At 57.8% G+C, this 27,280-nt stretch overlaps 1 protein-coding gene and 1 long non-coding RNA gene across 2 annotated transcripts; both read right to left on the bottom strand.

Moving 5' to 3' along the window:
- Positions 1 to 1,405: 1,405 nt before the first annotated feature.
- BICRA (BRD4 interacting chromatin remodeling complex associated protein) lies at positions 1,406 to 27,133 on the bottom strand. Its single transcript, XM_051773905.1, is given in 14 exon segments — positions 1,406 to 2,976; positions 2,978 to 3,137; positions 4,010 to 4,112; positions 4,215 to 4,309; positions 5,663 to 5,811; positions 6,855 to 6,904; positions 7,492 to 7,557; positions 8,243 to 8,364; positions 9,180 to 9,336; positions 15,935 to 17,770; positions 19,266 to 19,331; positions 20,122 to 20,164; positions 21,123 to 21,169; positions 27,068 to 27,133. Coding segments are annotated over 13 exon segments (4,080 nt in total). The 5' UTR covers positions 21,164 to 21,169; positions 27,068 to 27,133; the 3' UTR covers positions 1,406 to 1,784.
- Positions 15,115 to 15,714, bottom strand: LOC127463884 (uncharacterized). The gene is made up of 4 exons (XR_007901053.1): positions 15,564 to 15,714; positions 15,282 to 15,471; positions 15,180 to 15,213; positions 15,115 to 15,124 (listed from the first exon to the last, which is right to left on the bottom strand). It is a non-coding gene; the product is annotated as an uncharacterized LOC127463884 (long non-coding RNA).
- Positions 27,134 to 27,280: the final 147 nt, after the last annotated feature.

The raw sequence follows: 27,280 nt of genomic DNA, 5'->3' as shown, positions 1-27,280 counted from the left end.
ATCCCGATCCCAATCCTGATCCCAACCCCGACGGATCCGGGGTTCCTCCATCCCAATCCCAATCCCGATCCCAACCCCAATCCCGACAGATCTGGGTCTCTTCCATCCCAATCCTGATCCTGATCCTGATCCCAATCCCGAGGGTGGTTCCGTTGGAGCTTCCTATGAAATCCAGGGCTCTCCCGCCCCCATCCCGATCCCAGGGAATGGGATTTGGGATGATCCCGCTCCTCCCTCCATCCCAACCCTGGGGGGTTCCTCGGCCACAATTCCTATGGAATGCGGAGCCCTCCCTCCATCCCGATCCCAATCCTGTGTCCTACGGATCCTATGGAATCTGGAGCCCTCTCTCCATCCCCATCCCAATCCTGTGCCCCACAGATCCTATGGATCTGGGGCTCTCTTATCCCAATCCCATCCCATCCAATCCCGGGGGGTTTTCTCATCCACGTCCTGTGGATTCCCAGCTCTCCATCCCAATCCCAGGGAGGTTTCTCAGCCCCCATTCCCGAGGGATCCGTGTCTCTCCATCCCAATCCCACTCCCGGGGGGGTTTCTCAGTCCCAATTCCCAAGGGCTCCGTGTCTCTCCATCCCAATCCTGGGGGGGTTTCTCATCCGTGTCCTGTGGATTCCAGCTCTCCATCCCAATCCTGGGGGGGTCTCTCAACCCCAGTTCCCGAGGGATCCGTGTCTCTCCATTCCAATCCCAATCCCGGGGGGGTTTCCCAGCCCCATTCCCGCCGCTCTCCGTGTGTCTCCACCCCGATCCCATCCCAATCCCGGGACGAGCCGCTCTCCCTCTCCCCCCTCTCCCCTCCCCCCTCCCAGCCCGGGGGGGTGTCCGTGGGGGTCACTCCAGGCCGGGGGGGTGTCCAGGGGGTCACTCCAGCCCAGGGGGGTGTCCAGGGGGGGTCACTCCAGCCCGGGGGGGTGTCCAGGGGGGTCCACTCCAGGCCGGGGGGGTGTCCAGGGGGGTCACTCCAGCCCAGGGGGGGTGTCCAGGGGGGTCACTCCAGCCCGGGGGGGTGTCCAGGGGGTCACTCCAGCCCAGGGGGGTGTCCAGGGGGGTCACTCCAGCCCGGGGGGGTGTCCAGGGGGTCACTCCAGCCCGGGGGGGTGTCCAGGGGGTCACTCCAGCCCGGGGGGGTGTCCAGGGGGTCACTCCAGCCCGGGGGGGGTGTCCAGGGGGTCACTCCAGCCCGGGGGGTGTCCAGGGGGTCACTCCAGGCCGGGGGGGGTGTCCAGGGGGTCACTCCAGCCCGGGGGGGGTGTCCAGGGGGGTCACTCCAGCCCAGGGGGGGTGTCCAGGGGGTCACTCCAGGCCGGGGGGGTGTCCAGGGGGTCACTCCAGCCCGGGGGGGGTGTCCAGGGGGTCACTCCAGCCCGGGGGGGGTGTCCAGGGGGTCACTCCAGGCCGGGGGGGGTGTCCCAGGGGGTCACTCCAGGCCGGGGGGGGGTGTCCAGGGGGTCACTCCAGGCCGTGTGTGTCCGTGTGTGCGTGGGGGGGGGTCTCCCCAACTCCCACCGTTCCCAAATTCCCGCCGGTTCCTCCCCCGTCATCTGGTCAACGTCCGGGCGGCCCCCAGGCCCCCGTTGTGGGGCGGGGGAGGGGCGAGGCGGGGGTGGGGGTGGGGGTGGGGCTGGGGGGGCGTCCGGGGGGGCTGCTGGAGGTTGAGGATGCTGTCGATGGCGCTCTGCAGGTGCTCCGTCAGCGAGTCGTCCGGGGGGCTGTCGCTGGAGAAGCTCGCGTTGTCCAGGCTGGGGTCGTTGTCCAGGCTGGGGTCATTGTCCAAGTTGGGGTCGTTGTCCAGGTTGGGGTTGTTCCCCAGGCTGGGATGGTTGTCCAAGCTCCTGGTGTTGCCCAGGCTGGGGTTGTTGCCCAGGCGGGGTTGTTGCCCAGGTTGGGGTTGTTGCCCAGGCCGGGGTTGTTGCCCAGGCCGGGGTTGTTGCCCAGGCCGGGGTTGTTCCCCGAGCCTCTGGCCTTGTCCAGGTTGGGGTTGTTGTCCGGGTTGGCCTCGTCCCCCTCCGGCGACTCCGCCCGGCGCCGCTTCCGCGCCGGGCCCCAGGGAATGCCAGGGGGAGCTCCGCCTCGGGAGCGCCCTTGGGCATCATCCCTCCTCCTCCTCCTCCTCCTCCTCCTCCTCCTCCTCCTCCGTCCTCCTCATCCTCCTCGGAGAACTCCCCGCGCTGCTCCGGCCCCGGCCTTCCCGCCCCTGCGCTGCTCCCGGTGATCCCGTTGATCCCGGTGATCCCGCTGATTCCCATTGATCCCGGTGCTCCCGGTGCTCCCGGTGCTCGGGGGGCTCGGGCCGTCCCCTCAGCGCCGCGGTGATGACGGGGCGTCGCTCGGGGGGGCCGGTCGCGGTGGTGCTCGCGGTGGTGGTGGTGGTGGTGATCCCGGTGGTGGTGGTGGTGATCCCGATCCCGATCCCGATCCCGCTCCCGCTCCAGGGGGGACGCTCCCGCTCCCGCTCCCGCTGTTCCCGGGGGGTTCTCCCGGTAGGTTTTCCGCAGGGGCAGGCGGCACGAGGAGGGGGCTGTGGTAACGCCGGGAGCCGTGGTGGTCGTTGGAGGTGCCGCCGTTGGCGGCCTCTTCTCCAGGGTCCCGTTGAGCTGCGCCGCCCCCGTCCCCGTCCCCGCTCCCGTGGTGATTCCCGGCGTCATTCCCGGCGTTCCCGGCGCTCCCGGCGCTCCGTGGACGGGGTCCAGGGCCGTGTTGTGAACCACCTTGCTCAGCCCGGCCTCCTGCTTGATCTTGAGCTTGAGGCCGATGCGGCTCCGGGCCTCGTAGGTCTTCATGGGCGGGCGGCTCCGCGACGGCAGCGGCGCCTCCTCGTCCCCCCCGCCCCGGGACTGGGATTGGGATTGGGATTCCCGGGAATGGGATTGGGATTCCCGGGACTGGGAGTGCTCCCCCAGCCAGGTGACCGACGGGGACCCCCCCGCGCTGTGCTTGATCAGCAGCCGAGGCGGGGGGAGGGGGCGGAGGGGGGAGGGGCGGAGGGGGAGGGGCTTTGGGGGGGTGGGCGGGGGAGGGGGCGGGGCCTGAGGAGGAGGAGGAGGAGGAGGAGGAGGAGGAGGAAGGAGCGGGCAGGGAGTGGGAGTGGGGGCGGGAGGAGGAGGTGACGTACTCGTCTGCAAGGGAAGGGGGGGCGTTAATTAGCTCATTGGTAATTAACTCGCCATTAATTAACTCATCGTTAACACACTCACTACTAATTAACTCGTCACTGATTAACTTGTCATCAATAAACTCACCACTCATTAACTTATCATTGATTAACTTGTCGTTAATGACCCCAAGACTCGGATCCCAAACCCCAAGAATCTGATCCCAAACTCCATGACCTGGATCCCAAATCCCAGGAATTGGATCCCAAACCCCAGGAATTGGATCCCAAACCCCGGAAATTGGATCCCAAACCCCAGGAATTGGATCCCAACCCCCAGGAATCAGACCCCAAACCCTGGGAACTGGATCCCAAACCCTTAGGATCAGATCCCAAACCCCAGGAATTTAATCCCAAATCCCAAGAATCAGATCTCAAACCCCAAGACCTGGATCCCAAACCCTCAGAATCAGATCCCAAACCCCAGGAATTGGATCCCAAACCCCAGGAATTTAATCCCAAATCCCAAGAATCAGATCTCAAACCCCAGGAATCCCATCCCAAATCCCAAGAATCAGATCTCAAACCCCAAGACCTGGATCCCAATCCCCAGGAATCAGATCCCAAACCCCAGAAATTGGATCCCAACCCCTGGGAACTGGATCCCAAACCCCAAGAATTCCATCCCAAACCCTCAGAATCAGATCCCAAACCGCAGGAATCCCCTCCCAAGCCCCGACAATCCCTCTCAGAACCCCCCCAATCCCCCCCTTTCCCACCCCCGACCCCGTAACTCCCCCCCCCGGCTCCGTCTCCGCCGCTCCCTCGGGAATTCCGTCCCTCGGGAATTCCGTCCCTTGGGAATTCCGTCCCTCGGGAATTCCCGGTTCTGCCCACCTGGCTTGTCCCGGGCCAGCTGCCGGTCGAGGGCCAGCGCCGTCTTCTCCTCCTGGATGAACATCCTGTCGATCATCACCATCTCCGCCGAGGGGCTCACCCGCTGCAAAACCGGGAACGGGAACGTCGGGAACGTCGGGAATGTCGTTGGGAATGTCGTTGGGAATGTCGGGAATGTCGGGAATGAAGGGGAGGGGGGGCTCACCCGGGACTCCTCGAGCAGCAGCAGCCGGTACTTGTTGAGCATCGCCCGCGTCCGGCGCAGCAGCTGCTCCGACACCAGAGCGAACTCCTCGTCCACTGGGAACGGGAACACCGGACAGTGGGATCGTGGGAATGGGATCACGGGAGCAACGGGAGAGTGGGAATGGGAAAACCGGAGAGTGGGAGAGTGGGAATGGGATAACGGGAGAATGGGAGAGTGGGAATGGGATCACGGGAGAATGGGAGAGTGGGAATGGGAAAACGGGAGAATGGGAGAGTGGGAATGGGATCACGGGAGCAACGGGAGAGTGGGAGAGTGGGAATGGGAATGGGAATAGGAATAGGAATGGCTGGAGTCACTCTGGGAATGGGAACGGGAATGGGAATGGCCGGAGTCACCGTGGGAACGAGGGACAGCCCCAGGACAACGGGAACGGGAACGGGAACGGTCGGAGTCACCCCAGGACAATGGGAATGGGAAGGGGAAAGGCCCAGCCCTGTTATCCTGCTCTCCCCCCATTCCCACCCCCTTATCCCATTATCCCACCATTCCCAGCCCTGTTATCCCATTATCCCTCCATTCCCAGCCCCCTTATCCCATTATCCCGGCATTCCCAGCACTCCTCACCCCTCTGGCACTCCTCCCACCCCCCTAATCCCTTTCCCACCCCCATTCCCACCCCCCTCATCCCTCTCCCACCATTCCCACCCCCCTTATCCCTCTCTCCCCCCATTCCCACCCCGTTATCCCATTATCCCGGCATTCCCAACCCCCTAATCCCACTATCCCGGCATTCCCATGCTCCTCACCCCTCTGGCACTCCTCCCACCCCCCTAATCCCTTTCCCACCCCCATTCCCACCCCGTTATCCCATTATCCCGGCATTCCCACCCCTAATCCCATTATCCCGGCATTCCCAGCGCTCCTCACCCCTCTGGCACTCCTCCCACCCCCTTAATCCCATTATCCCCCCATTCCCACCCCCCTAATCCCATTATCCCCCCATTCCCACCCCGTTATCCCATTATCCCCCCATTCCCACCCCTAGTCCCATTATCCCGGCATTCCCATGCTCCTCACCCCTCTGGCACTCCTCCCACCCCGTTATCCCATTATCCCCCCATTCCCCCCCCCCTAATCCCATTATCCCCCCATTCCCAGCCCCGTTATCCCATTATCCTGGCATTCCCACCCCCCTAATCCCATTATCCCGGCATTCCCAGTGCTCCTCACCCCTCTGGCACTCCTCCCACCCCCCTAATCCCTTTCCCACCCCCATTCCCAGCCCGTTATCCCATTATCCCCCCATTCCCACCCCCCTAATCCCATTATCCCCCCATTCCCACCCCCTAATCCCTTTCCCACCCCCATTCCCACCCCCCTAATCCCATTATCCCACCATTCCCAGCCCGTTATCCCATTATCCCGGCATTCCCAGCACTCCTCACCCCTCTGGCACTCGGCCTGTGCCGGGAGCATCCCCTGGTAGACGTGGTAGGGGAGGAGCCTCCTCAGGGCGTCGCCCACGGAGCGGAAGCGGGTCCGGAATTCCGGGTGCAGCACCGAGCCCTGGTGCTTGTGCAGCTGCTCCAGGAGGCTGGGGGGGGCAGAATTCCCAAATCAGGGACAACATTCCCGCATTTCCCGGCGGCCACACCGGCAAAAATCCAACATTTCCCACGAAATTCCCAGATTTCCCCCCAAATTCCCAGATTTCCTGCAGCAACGGGGGCAAAAATCCCAATTTTCCCCCAAAATTCCCAGATTTCCCCCAAAATTCCCAGATTTCCCGTGTCAACGGGGACAAAATTCCCAGATTTCCTGCAAAATGCCCAGATTTCCCACATCAACAGGGACAGAAATCACAAATTTCCCCCCAAATTCCCAAATTTCCCACATCAACGAGGACAAAAATTCCCTGTTTCCGGCATCAGTAGGGACAAAAATCCCAACTTTCCCACAAAATTCCCAGATTTCCTGCATCAACAGGGACAAAATTCCCTGTTTGTGGCAGTAATGTTGACAAAAATCCCAAATTTCCCCCAGAATTCCCAGATTTCCCGTGTCAACAAGGACAAAAATCCCAAATTTCCCCCCAAATTCCCAAATTTCCCACATCAACAGGGGCAAAAATCCCACATTTCCCACGAAATTCCCAGATTTCCCACGTCAACAGGAACAAAATTCCCCATTTCTGCCAGTAATGTTGACCTAAATCCTGAATTTCCCCCAGAATTCCCAGATTTCCCACATCGATGAGGACAAAAATTCCGTTTCCAGCATCAGCGGGGACAAAAATCCCAACTTTCCCCCCAAATTCCCAGATTTCCCCCATTGACAGGGACAAAATTCCCCATTTCCGGCATCAACGTTGACAAAATTCCCGAATTCCCCCCAGAATTCCCGGATTTCCGGGCTCAGCAGGGACAGAGCTCCCCCTTCCCAGCGGGGCAGAATCCCCCATTCCCGGCGCCCGAGGGGCCAAAATCCCCATTTCCGGCCCAAAAGCCGCCGGAATTCCCGGCCTGGAGCATTCCCAGCATTCCCAGCAGCATTCCCAGCATTCCCAGCATTCCCAGCAGCATTCCCAGCAGCATTCCCAGCATTCCCAGCAGCATTCCCAGTATTCCCAGTGCTCACCAGGCCTCCTTACTGGGCTGCAGCGCCGGCGCCTTCTTCAGAGACTCCAACTGCGGATACAGCGGAATTCCCGGGATTTGGGGCCATTCCCGGGATTTGGGGGAAATTCCTGGGATTTGGGGCCATTCCCAGGATTTGGGGCCATTTCCTGGGATTTTGGGGCCATACCCAGGATTTGGGGGAAATTCCTGGGATTTGGGGCCATTCCCGGGATTTGGGGCCATTCCTGGGATTTGGGGGCCATTCCCTGGGATTTGGGGCTGAATTCCCAGGATTTGGGGCCATTCCCAGGATTTGGGGGCCATTCCCGGGATTTGGGGCCATTCCCTGGGATTTGGGGCCATTCCCAGGATTTGGGGCCATTCCCAGGGATTTGGGGCCATTCCCAGGGATTTGGGATAATTCCTGGGATTTGGGGGCCATTCCCTGGGATTTTGGGATTCCCAGGATCTGGGGGAGGAGGAGGAATTCCCAGGATTTAGAAGAATTCCCAGGATTTCAGGAGGACTTTCCTGGGATTTGGGGCTTGAATTCCCGGGATTTGGGGCGGAATTCCCGGGATTTGGGGCGGAATTCCTGGGATTTGGGGGCCATTCCCTGGGATTTGGGGCGGAATTCCCGGGATTTGGGGACTCACCATTGGCTGGGGGCCCTTCCCCCCCCCTGGGGCCTGGGGGGGGCCTTTGATCCCCCCCGGCTTTGCCTGCGGAAAAGCGGGAAAAGCGGGAAAAGTGGGATGAGCTCGGGAATTCCCAGGGCTGGGGAAGGGGGGAGGGGGCTGAGAGGGGGGAAAACTGGGAATAAATGGGGAAAAATTGGGATAAACGGGGGAAAATGGGGATAAAAGGGAGGGAAAATGGGAAATAGGGAGGAAAACTTGGGAAAAAAGTGGGAAAACAGGGGAAAGAAATTAAAAATTGGGATCTAAAGGGGGGAAATGTGGGAATTAACGCGGAAGCTGAAGGAGAAAGGAGGAAAACTTGGGAAAAAAGGAGGAAATCTGGGAAAAAAGTGGGAAAGGGAGGGAAAAGTAAGGAAATAAAGTGGGAAAATTGAGGAAATAAAGGGGGAAAATTGAGGAAATAAAGGGGGAAAAGTGGGAAGTGAAGAAGAAAAGTGGGAAAAGGAGAGAGGAGAGGGGGAAAGGAGCGGGAAAAGGTGGGAAAAGAGGAGGAATTCCCGGGAAAATGTGGGAAGTGAGGGAGAAAAGTGGGAAAAGGAGAGAGGAGAGGGGGAAAGGAGTGGGAAAAGGTGGGAAAAGAGGCGGAATTCCCGGGAAAATGTTGGCTGGGAGGGAGAAAAGTGGGAAAAGGAGAAGAAAAAGTGGGAAAGGAGTGGGAAAAAGTGGGAAAAGAGGTAGAATTCCCGGGAAAACGCCCCCTCCTCACCTGGCTGGGCTGCTGGGCCGGGGCCTTGCCCGGAGCAGGGGCCCCTTTCCCGGCGGGAATTGTGCTGGGAATGCTGGAGATCCCGGGAATGCTGGAGAAGGGTTTGCTCTCCGAGGGGGCTCCTGCAGGGGGGGGGACAAAGGGAAGGGTCAGAGCCGCGAAATCCCGGAGATTCCTGGTCTGGGAATTCCCAGGAAGGGTCAGAGCCAGAAAATCCCGGAGATTCCTGGTCTGGGAGATCCTGGGAATGCTGGGAAGGGTCAGAGCTGGGAAAATCCCGGAGATTCCCAGCCAGGAATGCTGGAGGGAGGGGGAATGAGGGAAGGGCCCAGACTGGAATTCCAGAGGGATTCCCGAATGGAGACTGGGAGACTGGGATTTGGGAGACTGGGACTTGGGATAATACCTTTTAAGATGCTGGAATGTTGGGATACTGGGATTTGGGATACTGGGATGGTGGGATACTGGGATTTGGGATACTGGGATTTGGGATACTGGGATTTGGGATACTGGGATGGTGGGATAACGGGATGGTGGAATGCTGGGATTTGGGATGCTGGAATGTTGGGACACCGGGATTTGGGATAATGGGATTTAGGACACTGGGATATCGGGATATTGAGATATTGGGACTCCGGAATTCCAGGATTCTGGAACGTTGTGGGACCCTGGAATTCCAGGATCCCGGGATTTCGGGCTGCTGTGGCACTCTGGAATTCCAGGACTCTGGGATTTTTGGAATGTAGTGGGATCCTGGAGTCCCAGGATTTTGGGATGCTGTAGGACCCTGGAATTCCAGGATTTTAGGATGTTGTGGGGCTCTGGAATTCCAGGATTCTGGGATTTTAGAATGCTGTGGGACTCCAGAATTCCAAAATGTTGTGGGACCCTGGAATTCCAGGATTTGGGGGATTTCTGGGAATGTGACGGTTCCCACCTGCGTTAGCGGGTGTGGCGGGGGCGGGGCCGTGGGTGGGGCCGGGCGTGGCGGGCGTGGCCGTGACCAGGACGGAGGCTCCGCCCGGAGCCGGAGCCGGGAACGTTCCGGGGCTGGACGGGGGCGGCTTCGGCTGCAGGATCAGCCCCGGGGGGACCTGAAACGGGAACGGACACCCCCGGATTCCAACCGGCCCAGAATTCCCAAAGCCCAACGGGAACGGAGCCGGGAACGACAAATCCAGGGGGATCCAACACCCAGAGCCCAAGAATGATCCCAACCCCTAAATCCCAAATCCAGGGGGATCCAACGCCCTGATCCCAAAAAAACCCCCCAACCCAGAGGGATCCAACCCCCAGAGCCCAAAAAAATCCCCCAAATCCAGAGGGATCACACCCCTGGATCCCAAACGGCCCAGAATTCCCAAAGCCCAAGGGGAATGGAGCCGGGAGAGCCCCGGGAATGACAAATCCAGGGGGATCCAACACCCAGAGCCCAAAGAAACCCCAAATCCAGGGGGATCCAACACCCAGAGCCCAAAGAAACCCCAAATCCAGAGGGATCACACCCCTGGATCCCAAACGGCCCAGAATTCCCAAAGCCCAAGGGGAATGGAGCCGGGAGAGCCCCGGGAATGACAAATCCAGGGGGATCCAACACCCAGAGCCCAAAGAAACCCCAAATCCAGGGGGATCCAACACCCAGAGCCCAAAGAAACCCCAAATCCAGAGGGATCCCACCCCCGGATCCCAACCGGCCCCACATTCCCAAATCCCGACGGGAACGGAGCCGGGAATGACAAATCCAGAGGGATCCAACACCCAGAACCCAAAGAAACCCCAAATCCAGGGGGATCCAACCCCCAGAGCCCAAAGAAAACCCCAAATCCAGGGGGATCCAACCCCCAGAGCCCAAAAGGAACCCCCAAAACCAGAAGGATCAAACTTCCGGATTCCAAGAATGATCCCGACCCCTAAATCCCAAATCCAGAGAGATCCAACCCCCAGATCCCAAAAAAACCCCCCAAATCCAGGGGGATCCAACCCCCAGATCCCAAGAGGAATCCCCAAACCAGAAGAATCCAAGGCCTGAATCCCCCCAGGTCCCAAATCCAGCGGCATCAGATTCCTGAATCCCAGATCCCAAATCCCAAATCCAGAGGGATCCAACCCCCAGATCCCAAGAGGAATCCCCAACCTAGAGGGATCCAAGGCCTGAATCCCCCCCAGGTCCCAAATCCAGCAGCATCAGATTCCTGAATCCCAGATCCCAAATCCCAAATCCAGAGGGATCCAACTCCCAAATCCCTCCGGAATCCCAAATCCGGCGGGATCCGACGCCTGAACGCCCCTAAAATCCCAAATCCGGGGGGTTTCAACACCCAAACCCCAAGAAAAATCCCAAATCCAGCGGGATCCAGCTCCTGAACCCCCCAAATCCAGCAGGATCCAACAACCGACCCCCAAAATCCCAAATCTAGTGGGATTCGGTTCCTGAACCCCCCAAATCCAGTGGGATCCGGCTCCTGGATGCCCCAAATCCAGTGGGATCCCACAACCAACCCCCCAAATCCCAAATCCAGCGGGATCCAGTTCCTGAACCCCCCAAATCCAGTGGGATTTGTTTCCTGGACACCCCAAATCCCGTGGGATCCCACAACCAACCCCCCAAATCCCAAAAACCCGCCGGGATTCCGAGGCCAACCCGGGATCTGGGAAGGGAATTTGGGCTTTGCCCGGAAAACCGGGATCGCGCTTCCCAAATTCCCGCCTTCCCCGAGGATTTGGGAACCAGGAAATTCCCCCAGACCCCCCAAATTCCTGGAGCAAACCCCGGGATCGGGGGATTTCCTGGGATATCCCAGTCCGGGGAGGGGGAGGTTGGACAGGGGGGGGTCTCCTTCCCGTTTTTCCCGGGAATTCCCGTTGGGATTTACCTGCTGGAACCTTTCCAGGCCGGGCTTCGGCGGAGCAGGAGGAGGAGGGGGAGGAGGAGGAGGGGGAGGAGGGCCGGGATTGGGATTGGGAATGGGGTTGGGGTTGGGGAGGGGCTGGAAAGCCCCCGGCAGGAGGTGCAGGGGGGGGTTTTTCCCCGATCCCAGTGGGATTCCCGGGAAATGGGAGGGCTGGGAATGCTGCTGGAGCTCCGGGGGGGGGGGCACAGTGGAGGAAGAGGAGGAGGAGGAGGAGGAGGAGGAGGAGGAGGAGGAGGAGGAGGAGGAGGAGGAGGAAGGGGAGGACTCCGGGATGATGGCGAAGAGCCCCCCCTGGGAATTCTGGGAGCCCTGGGAATTCGGGGGGGGGTTGTGGGGGGTGCAGGAGCGGGGGGGGGGGCGGCTCCGAGGGCGGGCGGGGCTGGGAGGGGGGTCGGGAGTGGGGGCGGGAAGGGGGGCGGGACAGGGGCTGGGGCTGGGAGGGGGGGCGGGGGGGCAGCTGGGGGGGCAGCTGAGCCGGGATCTGGGGGGGGGGGGGGGATCTGGGGGGGCAGTTGGGAGGGGAGGGGAGGGGGGTCCCCGGGGGACGTTCCCGATCCCGATCCCGCTCCCGGGAGCTTCGGCTGCAACACAGAAAGGACAAGAGGCAGAAGGTTAGTCCGGGGGAGGGGGGGAAAAGGGGGGTGGGACGGGCAAATCCCGGGAAAAAAAAACCCTGGGAGGGTCTGGAGAAACCCCCCCCGGGACCCCTCGGAGCCCAACCCATCCCAAATCCATTGGATGGGGGATTTGGGGAATAAAAATGAAGGAAAACCCCCCTATGGATTCCCAAAGTGCCTCCAAAAGCAGCTCCAGGGTTGGATTATCCTGGGAAAAAACCCCTGGGAGGGCCTGGAGAAACCCCCCCGGGGATTCTTTGGAGCCCAACCCATCCCAAATCCGCTCCTTGGGGGTTTTGGGAATAAAAATGAAGGAAAACCCCCTGAGGATCCATCTGTGGATTCCCAAAGTGCAACTCCAGGAGAGGATTATCCAGGAGTGACTCCAGGGTTGGATTATCCCAGAAAACCCGCTGGAAGGGCCTGGATAATCCACCCCCAGGATCCCTTGGAGCCCAACCCATTCCAAATCCTTTGGATGGGGGGATTTTGGGAATAAAAATGAAGGAAAAGCCCTCGAGGATCCACCTGGGCCTTCCCAAAGTGGCTCCAAAAGTGGATTTTTCCATGAAAATCCCCCTGGGAGGGCCTGGATAATCCACCCCTGGGATCCCTTGGAGCCCAACCCATCCCAAATCCGATCCTTGGGTGGTTTTGGAAATAAAAATGAAGGAAAACCCCCCGAGGATCCACCTGGGCCTTCCCAAAGTGGCTCCAAAAGCAGCTCCAGGATTGGATTATCCCAGGAAAAAACCCTGGGAGAGCCTGGATAATCCACCCCCAGGACCCTCTGGAGCCCAACCCATCCCAAATCCGCTCCTTGGGGGGTTTTGGGAATAAAAATGAAGGAAAACCCCCCGAGGATCCACCTGTGGATTCCCAAAGTGCAACTCCAGGAGAGGATTATCCAGGAGTGACTCCAGGATTGGATTATCCCAGGAAAAAACCTCTGGGAGGGCCTGGAAAACCCCCTCAGGATCCCTCGGAGCCCAACCCATCCCAAATCCATTGGATGGGGGGATTTTGGGAATAAAAATGAAGGAAAACCCCCCAAAGATCCACCTGTGGATTCCCAAAGTGGCTCCAAAAGTGGATTTTTGGATTATCCCAGGAAAACCCCCCTGGGAGGGCCTGGATAACCCCCCCGGGGACCCTTTGGATCCCAATCCCATCCCAAATCCAGGGAAAAGTCGCTCTGGGCATCCCTAAACTCCCCCCCCGACCCTCTGGATCCCAAACCTGCCTCCAATCCCACTTTTTTGGGAAGCAGGAGAAGGGAAAACCCGGGAGGCTCCGGCTGTGAATTCCCATCGGTTCCAAATCCCAAAAAAATCCCCATTTCCCGCTTTGCTTCCCCAAAAAATTCCCCCATTCCCGGTTTTTTCCCCACTCCGGGGACGATTTGGGACGGATTCAACCCTCCCCATCCCCCCCCAGGGAGGTTTTCCGGGGGCTTTTCCGGAATTCCCGGAGTTGGGAAGGGGCCTGACGACGATCCCGAGGGATTTGGGGGGGGGGGAAAACCCGGGAATTTCGGGAATTCCGGGATTCACCCGTGCCGGGAGCGCAGGGAAAGCAGGGAAAGCAGCAGCTTCCGGGGTTAGTGAAGCCAAAGCCAGCGGGAACAGCCGGAAAAACGGGATGGAAAACGGGAATGGGGGGGTCCAACCCCCCCCCGGCGCCGGCCCGGGGCGGGAAACTGGGAATGGGGGAACTGGAGGGGGAAAAGGGGCCGGAAAAAACCCGGAATTGGGGCCTGGAAGGGACAGAATTCCCCCCGATCCGCCCCATTCCGGGAGGGTCGTCCCCAATCCCGGGAAGTTCGGGGGCGGATCCAGCGGGAAAAACGGATGCCAGGGGGGGGATTTAGCGGGATCGGGGCCAAAGGGAACGTTGGAATTGCAGGAATCCCGGCCCAGATCCCGCTTTTCCACCCCTGGATCCCAGTTTTCTGCTGCAGGATCCCAGTTTTCCACCCCTGGATCCCAGTTTCCCACCCCTGGATCCCAGTTTCCCCTCCCTGGATCCCGTTTTTCCACCCCTGGATCCCGGTTTTCCACCCCTGGATCCCAGTTTTCCACCCCTGGATCCCAGTTTTCTGCTGCAGGATCCCAGTTTTCTGCTGCAGGATCCTGGTTTTCCGCCCCTGAATCCCGGTTTTCCACCCCTGGATCCCAGTTTTCCGCCCGTGAATCCCAGTTTTCCGCCCCTGGATCCCAGTTTTCTGCTGCAGGATCCTGGTTTTCTGCCCCTGGATCCCGGTTTTCCACCCCTGGATCCCAGTTTTCTACCCCTGGATCCCGGTTTTCCAATCCTGGATCCCAGTTTTCCACCCCTGGATCCCAGTTTCCCCTCCCTGGATCCCGGTTTTCCCTCCCTGGATCCCAGATTTCCGCCCCAGGATCCCGGTTTTCCACCCCTGGATCCCGGTTTTCCACCCCTGGATCCCGTTTTTCCACCCCTGGATCCCAGTTTTCCGCCCCTGGATCCCAGATTTCCCTTCCCGGGTCGTTCTCCCGCATTCCCGGGGCAGTTTTCCATCGGGAAAAGGGATTTTTTCCCGGCAAGGAAAACCAGGAGCCGCCGCGGCCCTCGGCCCACCGAACTTCCCGGGGATTTGGGATCACCCGGGAAAAATCCCACTGGGAATCACCAAAAAATCCCACTGGGAATCACCAGAAAATCCCACTGGGAATGACCAGGAAATCCCACTGGGAATCACCAAAAAATCCCACTGGGAATGACCAGAAAATCCCGCCGGGAATGTGGGAAATGTGGGATTGGAGCGGCCCCTCCCCCCCCGTTGGATTGGAAGGACGACCCCCCCAAATCCGGAGGGAAAATCCCAAATCCGTGGGAAGAGCGACGGCGGAGCCGCTCCCGGGGCGGGAACGCCCGGAATGAGGCGCTGGAGCCCCCAAGACTCAACGGCGTCAACTCAATGTCAACCCAACGTCAACCCAACGTCAACCCAACGGTAACTCAACGGCAACTCAACTTCAACCCAAAGTCAACTCAATGTCAACTTAACGGCAACTCAACGTCAACTCAATGCCAATTCAACAGCAACTCAACTTCAATCTCAATTTCAACTCAACAGCAACTCAATGTCAACTCAACATCAACCCAATGTCAACCCAACATCAACTCAACATCAACTCAACGTCAACCCAATGTTAACGTCAACCCAACGGCAACGCAACGGCAACCCAACAGCAACTCAACGTCAATTCAATGTCAACTCAACCTCAACTCAACATCAACCCAACGTCAACCTCAAGTTCAACTCAATGTCAATGTCAACCCAACTCAATGTCAACTCAAGCTCAACCCAACTTCGACCTCAATGTCAACTCAACGGCAACGGCAACTCAACCCCAACTCAACTGCAACTCAACTCAACGTCACCTCAACGGCAACGTCGATGTCAACCCAACTCAACCTCAATCTCAACTCAACTCAATGTCAACTCAACAGCAACTCAACGGCAACGTCGACGTCAAACTCAACCTCAATCTTAACTCAATGTCAACGTCGACCCAACATCAACATCGACCCAACTCAACCTCAAGATCAACTCAACCCAACTTCAATCTCAACCTCAACACAACAGTGACTCAACCTCAATGGCAACTCAACCCCAACTCAACCTCAAAGTCAACGTCAACCCAACCCAACTCAACCTCAACCCCAACTCAACCTCAACATCAATCCAACTACAAGCTCAAGGTCAACCTCAAACTCAACCTCAACCCAACCCCAACTCAACCTCAACCCAACCTCAACCTCAACCCCAACTCAACCTCAAACAACCCAACTCAACCTCAACATCAACCCAACTGCAAGCTCAAGGTCAACCTCAAACTCAACCTCAACCCAACCCCAACTCAACATCAACCCAACCCCAACTTCGACCTCAACTCAACCTCAACTCGATGTCAACGTCAACCCCAACCTCAAAGTCAACCCCAAACTCCACCTCAACTCAAACTCAACCCCAACCCCAATTTCAACCTCGACATCAACTCAACCTCAACCCCAAACGCAACCTCAACCCAACCCAACCCCGACTCCAACTCAACCCCAACCTCCCAACCCACCCACGACCCCGAATCGGGCGCGGGGCCGGGATCCCCCCCCGATGCCGGGCAGAGGCCCCTCACCTGCTGCAGGAACATCTGCATGGACTCCTGGCCCAGGACGGCGCCGGGCGCGGCCGCGGGGCCCAGCAGGATCTTCTCGGGGCTGCCGGCGAGCCCCGGGCTGGGTTGGGACGTCCCGCTGGCCGCCGCTGGCACGTTGAGCTGCAGCGGCGCCGCCGCGGGCGCGGCGGGCTGGACGGTGAGGACGGAGCCCGGGTCGGCGCCGGGGCTGGGGCTGGCGCCGGGGGCGGCGCCGGGGGCCGCCTGGATGCTGACGGCGGCTCCCAAACCGTCGCCGGCGTTGAGCATGACCTGGTTGGCCAACGTCACCCCCTGGATCACCGTGGGCGCCGCCGCCGCCGCCGCCGCCGCCTGGCTCTGGCTGGGCAGCGTCCCCGCCAGCGACACCGGCATCTGGAAGAGCGCGGGCTGGCCGACCTGGCCCGGCTGCAGCTGGATGGGCGCCGACAGGATGTGGGCGGTGCCGTGGGCGTTGGGCGACGTCAGCACCTGGCCCAGGTTGAGCTGCCCGGCCAGGTTCTGGTTGGTGAGGATCTGCGCCGGCAGCGCCTGGTTGGCGATGAGCTGGGCGCCGGCGCCCTGGCCGGCGATGATGCCGGCGCCGTGCGAGGCCGCCAGGATCTGGCCGCCCACGTTGGCCGGCAGCGCCGAGAGCGGCTGCGGCAGCTGCACGGCCGAGGCGCCGGCCAGCTGGCCCGGCAGCAGGAACTGGTTCTGCCCCTGGAAGTGCTGGGCCGGGATGACGATGCTGCCGCCCTGGTTGAGCACGTGCACGCTCATGGACTTGCCCAGCGCCGCCGGCGGCTGCGGCGGCGGCGGCTTGAAGACGTTGGGGGGGAAGCCCGAGAGCACCACGTTGGGCGCGGCCTTGCCGGCCATGAAGGTCAGGTTCTGCTGGGGCTTGGCCTGGGCCTCGCCGGGCAGCGCCAGCGCGTTGTTGGGCGCGAAGGGCTTGGGCGTGATCTGGTAGAGCTTCTGCTGCAGGACCCCGGCGGGCTTGGGCTGGATGGGCGTGGGCGTGCGGTGGATGATGACGTTGGGCGCCGGCACCAGGGAGCCGCCCAGCCCCGAGGTGACGGTCAGCGGCTGCGGCGCCGGCGAGGCCACGCCGCCGAACACCGAGTTGCCGTTGAGCGTGGTGGTGGCCACGGCCGGGAGGCTCTTCTGGATGACCAGCCCGGCCCCGCCCTGCGAGGACGGCGCTGCCGCCGCCGCCGCCAGCGCCGCCGCCTCGGGCTGCGCGATGTACCCGCCCACGGCCGCCACCGGCGCCGGCTTGGCCAGCAGCTGCTGCGCCGCCGGCTGGTTGATGGCCATCACCTGCTGGCCCACCACCTGGATGGGCCCGATGCCCAGCGCGCCGCCGGGGCTGCCGTTGGGCAGCCCGGGTAGGTTGGGCAGGGGCTGGATGGTGACGTTGCCCAGCCCCACCTGCTGCAGGAAGGGCTGGACGCTGATGGCCTTGTTGACCACGTCGGCGCCCACCGGCTGCTGCACCAGGGCCTGGTGGGCCAGCACGGCGGGCGGCTGGATGCCCAGCAGGTCGGCGCCGCCGGAGAAGATCTGGGGGGTGCCGTCGGCCGCCTGCACCACGGGCTGCAGCGCCGGCAGCTGGAAGGAGCCCAGGTCCAGCTCGGCCTCGGCCTCCAGGGTCTGCTCGGTGATGTTGGCCTCCTGCAGGCTCTGCTGCAGGATGTCGCACGGCTGCTCGGCGCCGGCGCCGGCGCCCGAGGGCGAGCCCAGGATGTCATCCTCCAGGAAGTCCAGGTCCACGCTGGCCGGCGGCTGGCTCGGCTCCGCGCTCAGCGGGTTCCCGGCGGGCTCCTGCCCGTGGAGCTGCGGCAACGGAGACGGGGCGGGCGGTCAGAGGGGGGGCATGCGGCGGGACTCGAAGGAACTCGACAGAAATCACTCGGTGAAAGCCAACGAAAGTCAACAAAAACTCAGGAGAACTCAACCAAACTTCACCAAACTCAACTGAACTCAGTGGAAAATCAACAGGAACTCAACAGAAACTCAACCAAAAGTCAACCAAACTCAACCAAACTCAACGGAAACTCAACAGAAACTCAACCAAAACTCAACCAAACTCAATGGAAACTCAACAGAAACTCAACCAAAACTCAACCAAACTCAATGGAAACTCAATGAAAACTCACCAAAAGTCACTCAATCAAACTCCCCCAAACTCAACCAAACTCCACCAAACTCAACCAAAACTCAACTCAACAGAAACTTAATAAAAACTCACCAAAAGTCTCCCAACCAAACCCCACCAAACTTCAACCAAACCTCAGCCAAACTCAACCAACCCAAACTGAAGGAAAAACTCCCCAACTCTCACCCAACCAAACTCAACCAACTCAACCAAACTCAAACTCAACCAAATTCAACCAAAACTCCTCCAAACTGGGGGGTTTTTGGCCTTTCCGGTGCCGAACCGTGGGAATTCCGGGCGCCTCCGGCGCTTTTCCCGCTCCGGAATCTCCAGCTCGGAGGGACAAAGAGGGTTTTTGGGGAAAGAAAAGGGGAAAATCCCGCGGGAAAAGGGAGGAAATCGGGGGGGGAAAAATCCCAACGCGCGGCCGAGCCGGAGCCGGCGGGAAAAGGGGGAAGGGGGGAAATCCCGGGAAAAGGGGGAAGGAAGGGAAATCCTGGGAAAAGGGGGAGGATTTTGGGATAACCAGTTTGGGTTTTGGTCAAAAGGGAGAGGAGGAAAAATAAAACTGGAAGGAGGAAAAAAAAAAGGGATCAAAATGAAAATTGGGGATTTTTTTAGGAGGGGAAAAAACGACCCCAAAGGAAAAGAAAATTCCCGGGAGAACGAAGGAAAACCGCGGGAAAAGCGGAGGGGAGGAAGGGCCGGGGGGTCATGCTCGTGCTCCATGCTCAGCATTCCATGCACGGGGGGGGAAAGGAGGGAAAAAAGGGCGTTTTCCGGCTCCACTTCCGGGTTTATTCCGGATTTTTCCCCCTCCTGCTCCCGGGGGGATTCCGGAGGAATTGGGAAAAAGGGGATTTTTCTCCCCAGGAAGGGAGTTCTCCGGGGTTTTCCCAAGTTTTGGGGGCTCCCCGGGGGCTCCTGGATCCTCCTTTCTCCCTTTCCCATCCCGGGGTTTCCTCCCGGAGCCGAATCCGGCGGGAAAAGCGACTCCCAAAATTCAGGAAGAGCCTCGTTTTGGCCCTCGAATCCGGGGATTTCGGGGCTTTATCCCGGGAAATCCCAGGGAAAGATTCCCAGGGTTTGGCCTCTTGTGTCCAGGGATGGAATTCCGCTCGGGAAAGGGCAAAAATCCCGGGAAAAGGGGAAAAGGGGAGCGGGAATACCTACCCCAGCACCTTCAAAAAAGGCACTGGCAGCATCTCCTGAGTTGTCCAGGAGATCATCACTGTCAATCTGGAAGCAGAAACAGGGATTTACTGGGATTTCAGGGAGAAAAGGGGGAAAAAAACATGGGAAAAAAAAATGGGGAGAAAATGAGAAAAAAAATGGGAAAAATGGGGGAAAAATGGTGAAAAAATGGGAAAAAAAAGGGGGAAAATGGTGAAAAAATGGTGAAAAAATGGGGAAAAAAGGGAAAAAATGGGGGGATAAAAAGGGGGGGAAATGAGAATAAATGGGTTAAAAAATGGGGAAAAAATGGGGAAAAGAATGGGAAAAAATGAGAAAAAAAATGGGAAAAAATGGGGGAAAAATGAGGAAAAAATGGGGAAAAAATGAGGAAAAAATGGGGAAAAAATGGGGAAAAAATGAGGAAAAAATGAGGAAAAAATGAGGAAAAAATTGAGGAGAAAAGAGAAAAAAAGGGAGAAAAATGGAGGAAAAAAGGGGGGAAAATGGGAAAAAAATAGGAAAGAAATGGGAAAAAAATGGGAAAAAATGGGGAAAAATGGGGAAAAAATGGGAAAAAAAAGGAAAGAAATGGGAAAAAATGGGGAAAAAAAGGAAAGAAATGGGAAAAAAATGGAGGAAAAAATGGGGAAAAAAACCTGGGATTAGAAAGGAAAAGTGGGATGTGGTGGTGGGGGAGGGGCGGCCCCTCCGCTCCCAAATGGGCCCCAAAATTCCTAAAAAACCCCAATGGGATGGGAAAAGTCGGGATGGATGGAAGGAGGGGGGTGGGATGGAAAACCAAGGGGGATTTTGGGGGGAGAAAAGGGGATTTTGGGGGGTTTTGGGGCCTCACCTTCTCGGATCCATGTAAAAAATCGTTCAGGGCCTGAGGGTCGCTGGGGAAAAACGGGAAAAGGGGATTAGGGAGCGGAATTCCGGGATTTGGGGGGCGGGGGGAGCTCTGGGAGGGGTTTTCCCGGGGAGGATCCCGAAATTCGGGATTCTGGAGGGACCTGGGGGGGCTCCCGGGGGGCTCGGGGAGGGCTTTCCCCCTTTTTGGGACATTCCCGGGGTTTTTTGGGAGATTTCCCAACTTTTTTAGGATGTTTTCTGTTCTTTGGGGGAGTTTCCAGCCCTTTTTGGGGCATTTCCAGCCTTTTTTGGGACGTTTCCCACCCTTTTTGGGGCATTTCTGGATTTTTTGGGGCGTTTCTGGTCTTTTTTGGGACATTTCTGGCCTTTTTTGGGACATTTCCCCCCCTTTTTGGGGCATTTCCAGCCAATTTTGGGGCGTTTCCCACCCTTTCCAGGACAATTCCCACCTTTTAAAGGAAAATTCCCTCCTTTTTGGGTCGTTTTCCCCCATTTTGGGCCATTTCCAGTCCGTTTCGGGACCTTTCCCGCCCTTCCCAGGACAATTCCCACCTTTTCCAGGACAATTCCCACTTTTCCAGGACAATTCCCACTTTTCCAGAACAATTCCCTCCCTTTTTGAGCCGTTCCCAGCCCATTTTGGGGCCCTTTTCCCCCCATTTTGGGCCGTTTTCCCCCATTTTGGGCCATTTCCAGCCAGTTTTGGGCCCTTTCCTGCCCTTTCCAGGACAATTCCCACCTTTTCCAGGACATTTCCCACCTTTCCAGGACAATTCCCTCCCTTTTTGAACCATTCCCAGCCCATTTTGGGATGTTTTCCCCCCATTTTGGGCCGTTTTCCCCCCATTTTGGACCATTTCCAGCCAATTTTGGGCCCTTTCCCACCTTTTCCGGGCCCTTTCCCACCTTTTCCAGGCCCTTTCCGGGCCATTCCCACCTTTTTTTTGGGAATTGCTCCCCCCCAGAATTCCCAGGACTCACCAGATGACATCGAGGAGGCACCGCCCGTCTTCATCATCCATGACAAACTGCCAACAGGGACACAAACTGTCACTTTTCCAAGGAAAAAGCCGGAAAACCCGGGAATTCCGGGGGCCCTTCTCCCTCCTTCCCTCAGCCCCGGGCTGGGATTGGTTGGAAATTCGGGATAAAACCCCCGGAAAAGGGGGATGGGAAGGGAGAGCTGCGGCTTTTTCCGGCTTTTTGGGGGGGTTTTGGGGGGTTTGGGAGAGAATTCCAAGGAAAAGGAGGGAAAACGGGATGGGGGGGAGGGAGAGAGGGGTGGGGAGGGAATTCCTTGAGGAATCCATCAGGGATCCTGCAGGAATCCCGCTGGGAATTGGCTCCTCTGGGAATTCCTCTGGGAAAAGATTCCTCAAAAATCCCTGAGGGAAAGGGATGGATCCCAAAATTCCCAAAATCCAAGAAGGAGCTGATTCCTCTGGGAATCCCTGAGGGAAAGGATTGATCCCAAAATTCCCGGAAGGAGCTGATTCCTGAAGGAATCCCTCAGGGAAAGGGATGGATCCCGAAATTCCCAAAATCCAGGAAGGAGTTGATTACTGAAGGAATCCCTCAGGGAAAGGATTCATCCCAAAATTCCCAAAATCCGGGAAGGAGATGATTCCTGAAGGAATCCCTGAGGGAAAGGGATTGATCCCGAAATTCCTGAAGGAGCTGATTCCTCCAGGAATCCCAGGGCAGGAAAAGATTCCTCCTGAAATCCCCCTGGGAACAGAGTCCCTCGGGAATCTCGTCGGGATTGGATTGATCCCAAAATCCCTCCGGGAATGAAGGGATCCCAAAATCCCCCAGGGAATAAATTGATCCCTAAATTCACCAGGGAAGGAATTGATCCCAAAATTCCTCCGGGAACAGATGGATCCCGAAATTCCTCAGAGAAGGATTGGATTGATCCCTAAATTTCCCAGAGAAAGGATTGATCCCAAAATCCCCCAGGGAATAAAGGGATCCTGAAATTCCCAGGGAAGGGATTGATCCCAAAACTCCCCCTAGATTTGATCCCAAAATCCCCCTGGGAAGGGATTCCTCGAGAATTCCAGCAGGGAAAGGATCAATCCCAAAATCCCTCCAGAAACAAACTGATCCCAAAATTCCCCAGGGAAGGGATTGATCCCAAAATCCCTCTGGGAAGGGATTCCTTTGGGAATCTCCCAAGGAAAAGATTCCTTGGGAATTCCAGCAGGAAAAGGATCGATCCCAAAATCCCCTCAGGGAACAAACTGATCCCAAAATCCCTCCTGGAAGGGATTGATCCCAAAATTCCCCCCGAAATGGATTCCTTTGGGAATCTCCCAAGGAAAGGATTCCCAGGAATTCCAGCAGGGAAAGGATCGATCCCAAAAATCCCCCTGGGATCAAACTGATCCCAAAATTCCCCAGGGAAGGGATTCCTCGGGAATTCCAGCAGGGAAAGGATTGATCCCAAAAATCCCTCTGGGATCAAACCGATCCCAAAATCCCTTCCCCGCCCCCCCCATCCCGGAATCCCCGAAGGAACCCCTGGAATCCCTCCCCTCCCCCCCCCTCCCCATTCCCAAGGAAACGGCCCCAAATATGGGAAGGACAAACAATTCCAGGGATTCCTGCAGCTTTTTTTGGGGAGAAGCCGGAAAAAAAGAAGCAAGGAAAGGGGCCGGGGCGGATTCCGAACATTCCAAGGCCCTTTGCCGGGGGAAATTCCCGCTTTTCCCCCCCGGCCCGAGGGTTCCCGAGGCTCAGACATCCCCCAAATCCCGGATTTCCCGGGATTCCCACCGGAATCCAAGGAATTGGGCCCCCAAAAAAACCCGGGAAGAGGCGGGAACGTTTCGGGATTCGGCGCCCGAGGAGCAGCTCGGGGGAAATCCGGGAATTCCAGCCCCGGATCCGGGGGGGTCGGGGCCGGGAAAAGCGGGATCAAGGCTTGGGATTCATCCAGAATTCCAGGGGAATTCCCGGCGAGGCTCCGGATCCCGGGATTTCCTCGGGAAGAGCCTCCGGAGGGTCCCAAATCCTGGATTTTCCCAGAGTTTTTCCGGTTCCCCCCCGGGAATTCCCGGCCCCGAATCCCGGGATTCGCCTCCCAACCCCCCCCTCCCGCCCCAGAGCCCGAAGGAAATTCCCAAAAAAACCAGCCCGGGGGGGGTTGGAGGCTCTTCCCGGGGGATTTTCCAGGAAAATGGGAATTCTGGGGGGGATTTCCCAGGAAAATGGGAATTTTTGGGGGGGAATTTCCAGGAAAATGGGAATTTTGGGGGGGATTTCCCAGGAAAATGGGAATTCTGGGGGGGATTCTATAGGAAAATGGGAATTGTGGGGGGAATTTTCCAGGAAAAGGAACTTCCATGACACAACTTCCCCAATCCCAACTTTTGCTCCCGGGATATTCAGGATATTCCTGGGAAATAATCTGGGAATGCTCAGGGAATGTTCCAGGAGTGCTTCAGGAATCTGGGGGATAAATCCGGGATAAAATTGGGATAAATCCCGGAGAAAATTGGGGTAAATTCCAGAGAAAACTGGGATAAATGCGGGATAAAATTGGGATAAATCTGGGATAAAATTGGGAGAAATCCTGGATAAAATTGGGAAAAATTCTGGATAAAACTGGGATAAATCCGGGATAAAATTGGGATAAATCTTGGATAAAACTGGGATGAGTCCAATATAAATATGAGAGAAAATTGGGATAAATCCGGGATAAAATTGGGATGAATCCAGGATAAATCCAGAATAAAATCAAGATAAATTTGAGATAAAACCAGGATAAAACCGGGACAAATCCAGGAGAAAAAACAGGATAAATCCGGGATAAAACCAGGATAAATTTGGGATAAAACCAAGATAAATTTGGAATAAAACTGGGATGAATCCAGGATAAAACCAGGATAAATCCAGGATAAATCCAGGATAAATCCAGGATACAACCGGGATAAATCCAGGATCAAGCCAGGATAAATTTGGGATAAAACAGGAACAAATCCAGGATGAATCTGGGATAAAACTGAGATAAATCCGGGATAAATCCAGGATACAACTGGGATAAATCCGGGATAAATTTGGGATAAATCCAAGATACAACTGGGATAAATCTGGGATACAACTGGGATCAAACCAAGACAAATTTGGGATAAATCCAGGATACAACTGGGATAAACCTGAGATAAAACCGAGATAAATCCGGCATACAACTGGGATAAACCAGGGATCAGACCAGGAGAAATTTGGGATAAATGTGGGATAAAAGCAGGTTAAATTTGGGATGAATCCAGGATAAATTTGGGATAAATCTGGGATCAAAGCAGGATAAATTTGGGATAAATTTGGGATAAATCTGGGATCAAAGCAGGATAAATTTGGGATAAATTTGGGATAAATCTGGGATCAAAGCAGGATAAATTTGGGATAAATCTGGGATCAAACCAGGTTAAATTTGGGATAAATGTGGGATCAAAGCAGGATAATTTTGGGATAAATCTGGGATAAATTTGGGATAAATTTGGGATAAATTTGGGATGGATCCGGGATAAATTTGGGATAAATTTGGGATAAATCTGGGATCAAAGCAGGATAAATTTGGGATGAATCTGGGATCAAACCAGGCTGAATTTGGGATGGATCCGGGATAAATTTGGGCTAAATTTGGGCTAAGTGGGGGCAGGGCAGCGAATGAAGACGGGAGAGAACCGGGAGAGACACGAGCCCGAGTTTATTGGGATTGGGGAATTCTGGGGGGATTCTGGGATTGGGAATTCCAGAGGGGGGATTTTGGGATTGGGGAATTCCAGAGGGGGGATTTTGGGATTGGGAATTCTGGGGGGATTTTGGGATGGGGAATTCCAGAGGGGGGATTTTGGGAAGAGTTGGGATCCCAAACCTGCCACTGGCCCGGGATTCCAAAGGAGGGAAGAGGAGGAGGAGGAGGAGGAGGAAGAGAAGGAGGAAGAAGAAGAAGAAAAGCAGGAAGAGGAAGAGGAGGAAGAAGAGGAGGAAGAGGAGGAAGAGATGGAAGAAGAAGGGGAAGAGGAAGAGGAAGAGGGGAAGGAAGAGGAAGGAGAAAAGCAGGAAGAGGAAGAGCAGGAAGAAGAGGAGGAGGAGGAAGGAGAAAAGCAGGAGGAGGAAGAGGAGGAAGAGGAGGAAGAGGAGGAGGAGGAGGAGGAGGAGGAAGAAGAGGAAGAAGAGGAGGAGGAAGAGGAAGAAGAGGAGGAGGAAGGCCACTCAGAGCCAGGCTGGGCACAGGCCCTGAGGAGGAGGAGGAGGAGGAAGAGCAGGGAACAGAAAACAGGCCCAGGGGCAGCTCCAGACCCTGAGGAAGAGGAGGAGGAGGAAGAGGAAGAGGAGGAGGAGGAAGAGGAGGAGGAGGAGGAGGAAGGTGAGGGGAGACACAAGTCCTGGAGGGAGAGGAGGAGGAAGAGGGGGATGAAGATGAGGGAGAGGAGGAAGAAGAAGAGCAGGAGGAGGAGGAAGAGGAGGGTGAGGGGAGACACAACAAGTCCTGGAGGAGGAAGAGGAGGAAGAGGAAGAGCAGAAGGAGGAGGAGGAAGATGAAGGCCAGAGCTGCAAAGCCAGTCCCTGAGGAAGAGGAGGAGCAGGAGGGGAGGAAGGCTTGGAGGGAGGGCAGGAGGAGGAGGAGGAAGGTGAGGAAGGCCACACACCCAGAGCAGGGGCAGCTCCAAACCCAGCCCTGGGGAAGAGGAGGAGGAGGAGGAGGAGGAAGAGCAGCAGCAGGAGGAGGAAGAGGAGAAGGAGGAGGAGGAAGAAAGAAGAGGAAGATGAAGAGGAAGAGAAGGAGGAGGAGGAGGAAGGGGAGGAGGAAGAAGAAGGAAGAGAAAGAGGAGGATGAGGAGGAAGAGTAGCAGGAGGAGGAGGAAGAGGAGGATGAGGAAGGCCACCCCCCCAGCCCAGTGGCAGCTCCAAGGAGAGTCCCTGAGGAAGAGGAGGAGGAAGATGAAGAGGAAGAGCAGCAGGAGGATGAGGAGGAGGAGGAGGAGGATGAGGAGGAAGGCCACGAACCCCCAGAGCAGGGGCAGCTCCAGAGACCCTGAGGGAGAGGAGGAGGAGGAGGAGGAGGAGGAAGAGCAGGAGGAGGAGGGAGCTGAGGAAGAGGAGGAGGAAGAGCAGCACAAGGAGCAGGGTCAGAGGAGGAGGAGGAGGAGGAGGCAGCTGAGGAAGGCCACCCAAAACAAGCCCAGAGGCAGCTCCAAACCCAGTCCCTGAGGAGGAGGAGGAGGAGGAAGAGGAAGAGCGGGACGAGGAGGAGGAAGGTGAGGCAGAGCAGGGGGATGAGGAAGATGAGGAGGAAGAGCAGCAGGAGGAGGAGGAAGATGAGGCAGAGCAGGGGGATGAGGAAGATGAGGAGGAAGAGTGGCAGGAGAAGGAGGAAGATGAGGAAGAGGCAGAGCAAAAAGAAGAGGAAGATGAGGAGGAAGAGCGGCAGGAGGGGGAGGAGGAAGATGAGGAAAAGGCAGAGCAGGGGGAGGAGGAAGATGAGGTAGAGTAAGAAAATGAGGAAGATGAGGAGGAAGAGCGGCAGGAGGAGCGGAGCCGGAGGAGGAGGAAGATGAGGAAGAAGATGAGGAGGAAGATGAGGAGGACGAGGAGGACGAGGAGGAGGACGAGGAGGATGAAGAGGCGGCCGCCGAGGCCGAAGGCCCCTCCCCGCCCCCCCTTTGCCCAATTTGGGGCCCGTCTCGCTCTGTTTTGAGCGGGGGGGAGGGGGGGGGCGGGGCCCTTTCCCCTCCCCCCCCCCTCAATTCCCCCCCTCCCCCCCCTCCCGGGGGCCGCCGCCCCCCCCCCCCAAGCGCGGCGCGAGGGGGGGCGGGGGGGGCCCGGCGGGGCCGGGTGGGGAGGGGCGTCTGTCGCGACAGGGCCGCGATTTGGGGGCGAATCGGGCGCTTTTTTCCGGGCGAGCGGGGCGGACTCACCGTGAGGCCCGAGCGGCGCCCGGCGCGGGGTCTCCCAGGCGCCCCCGCACGGGCGCCGCCCCGAGGACCCCGCCGGGCCCCGCCGCTTAGGGGGCCGCGGCGCTGCCTGATCGCCGGGGGAAAAAACAACCCCCAAACCCGCCCAAACCGCCCCAAAAAACCACCAAAAAATAGATAAAAAAGGATCGGGGGGGATCCCCCCCCTCAGCGGGA

Source organism: Manacus candei, unplaced genomic scaffold (genome assembly GCF_025592945.1).
Source record: "Manacus candei isolate 608988 ecotype Guabito, Panama unplaced genomic scaffold, ASM2559294v1 h1tg000178l, whole genome shotgun sequence".
NCBI lineage: Eukaryota > Metazoa > Chordata > Aves > Passeriformes > Pipridae > Manacus > Manacus candei.
This window is presented reverse-complemented; position numbering and strand designations above follow the sequence as displayed.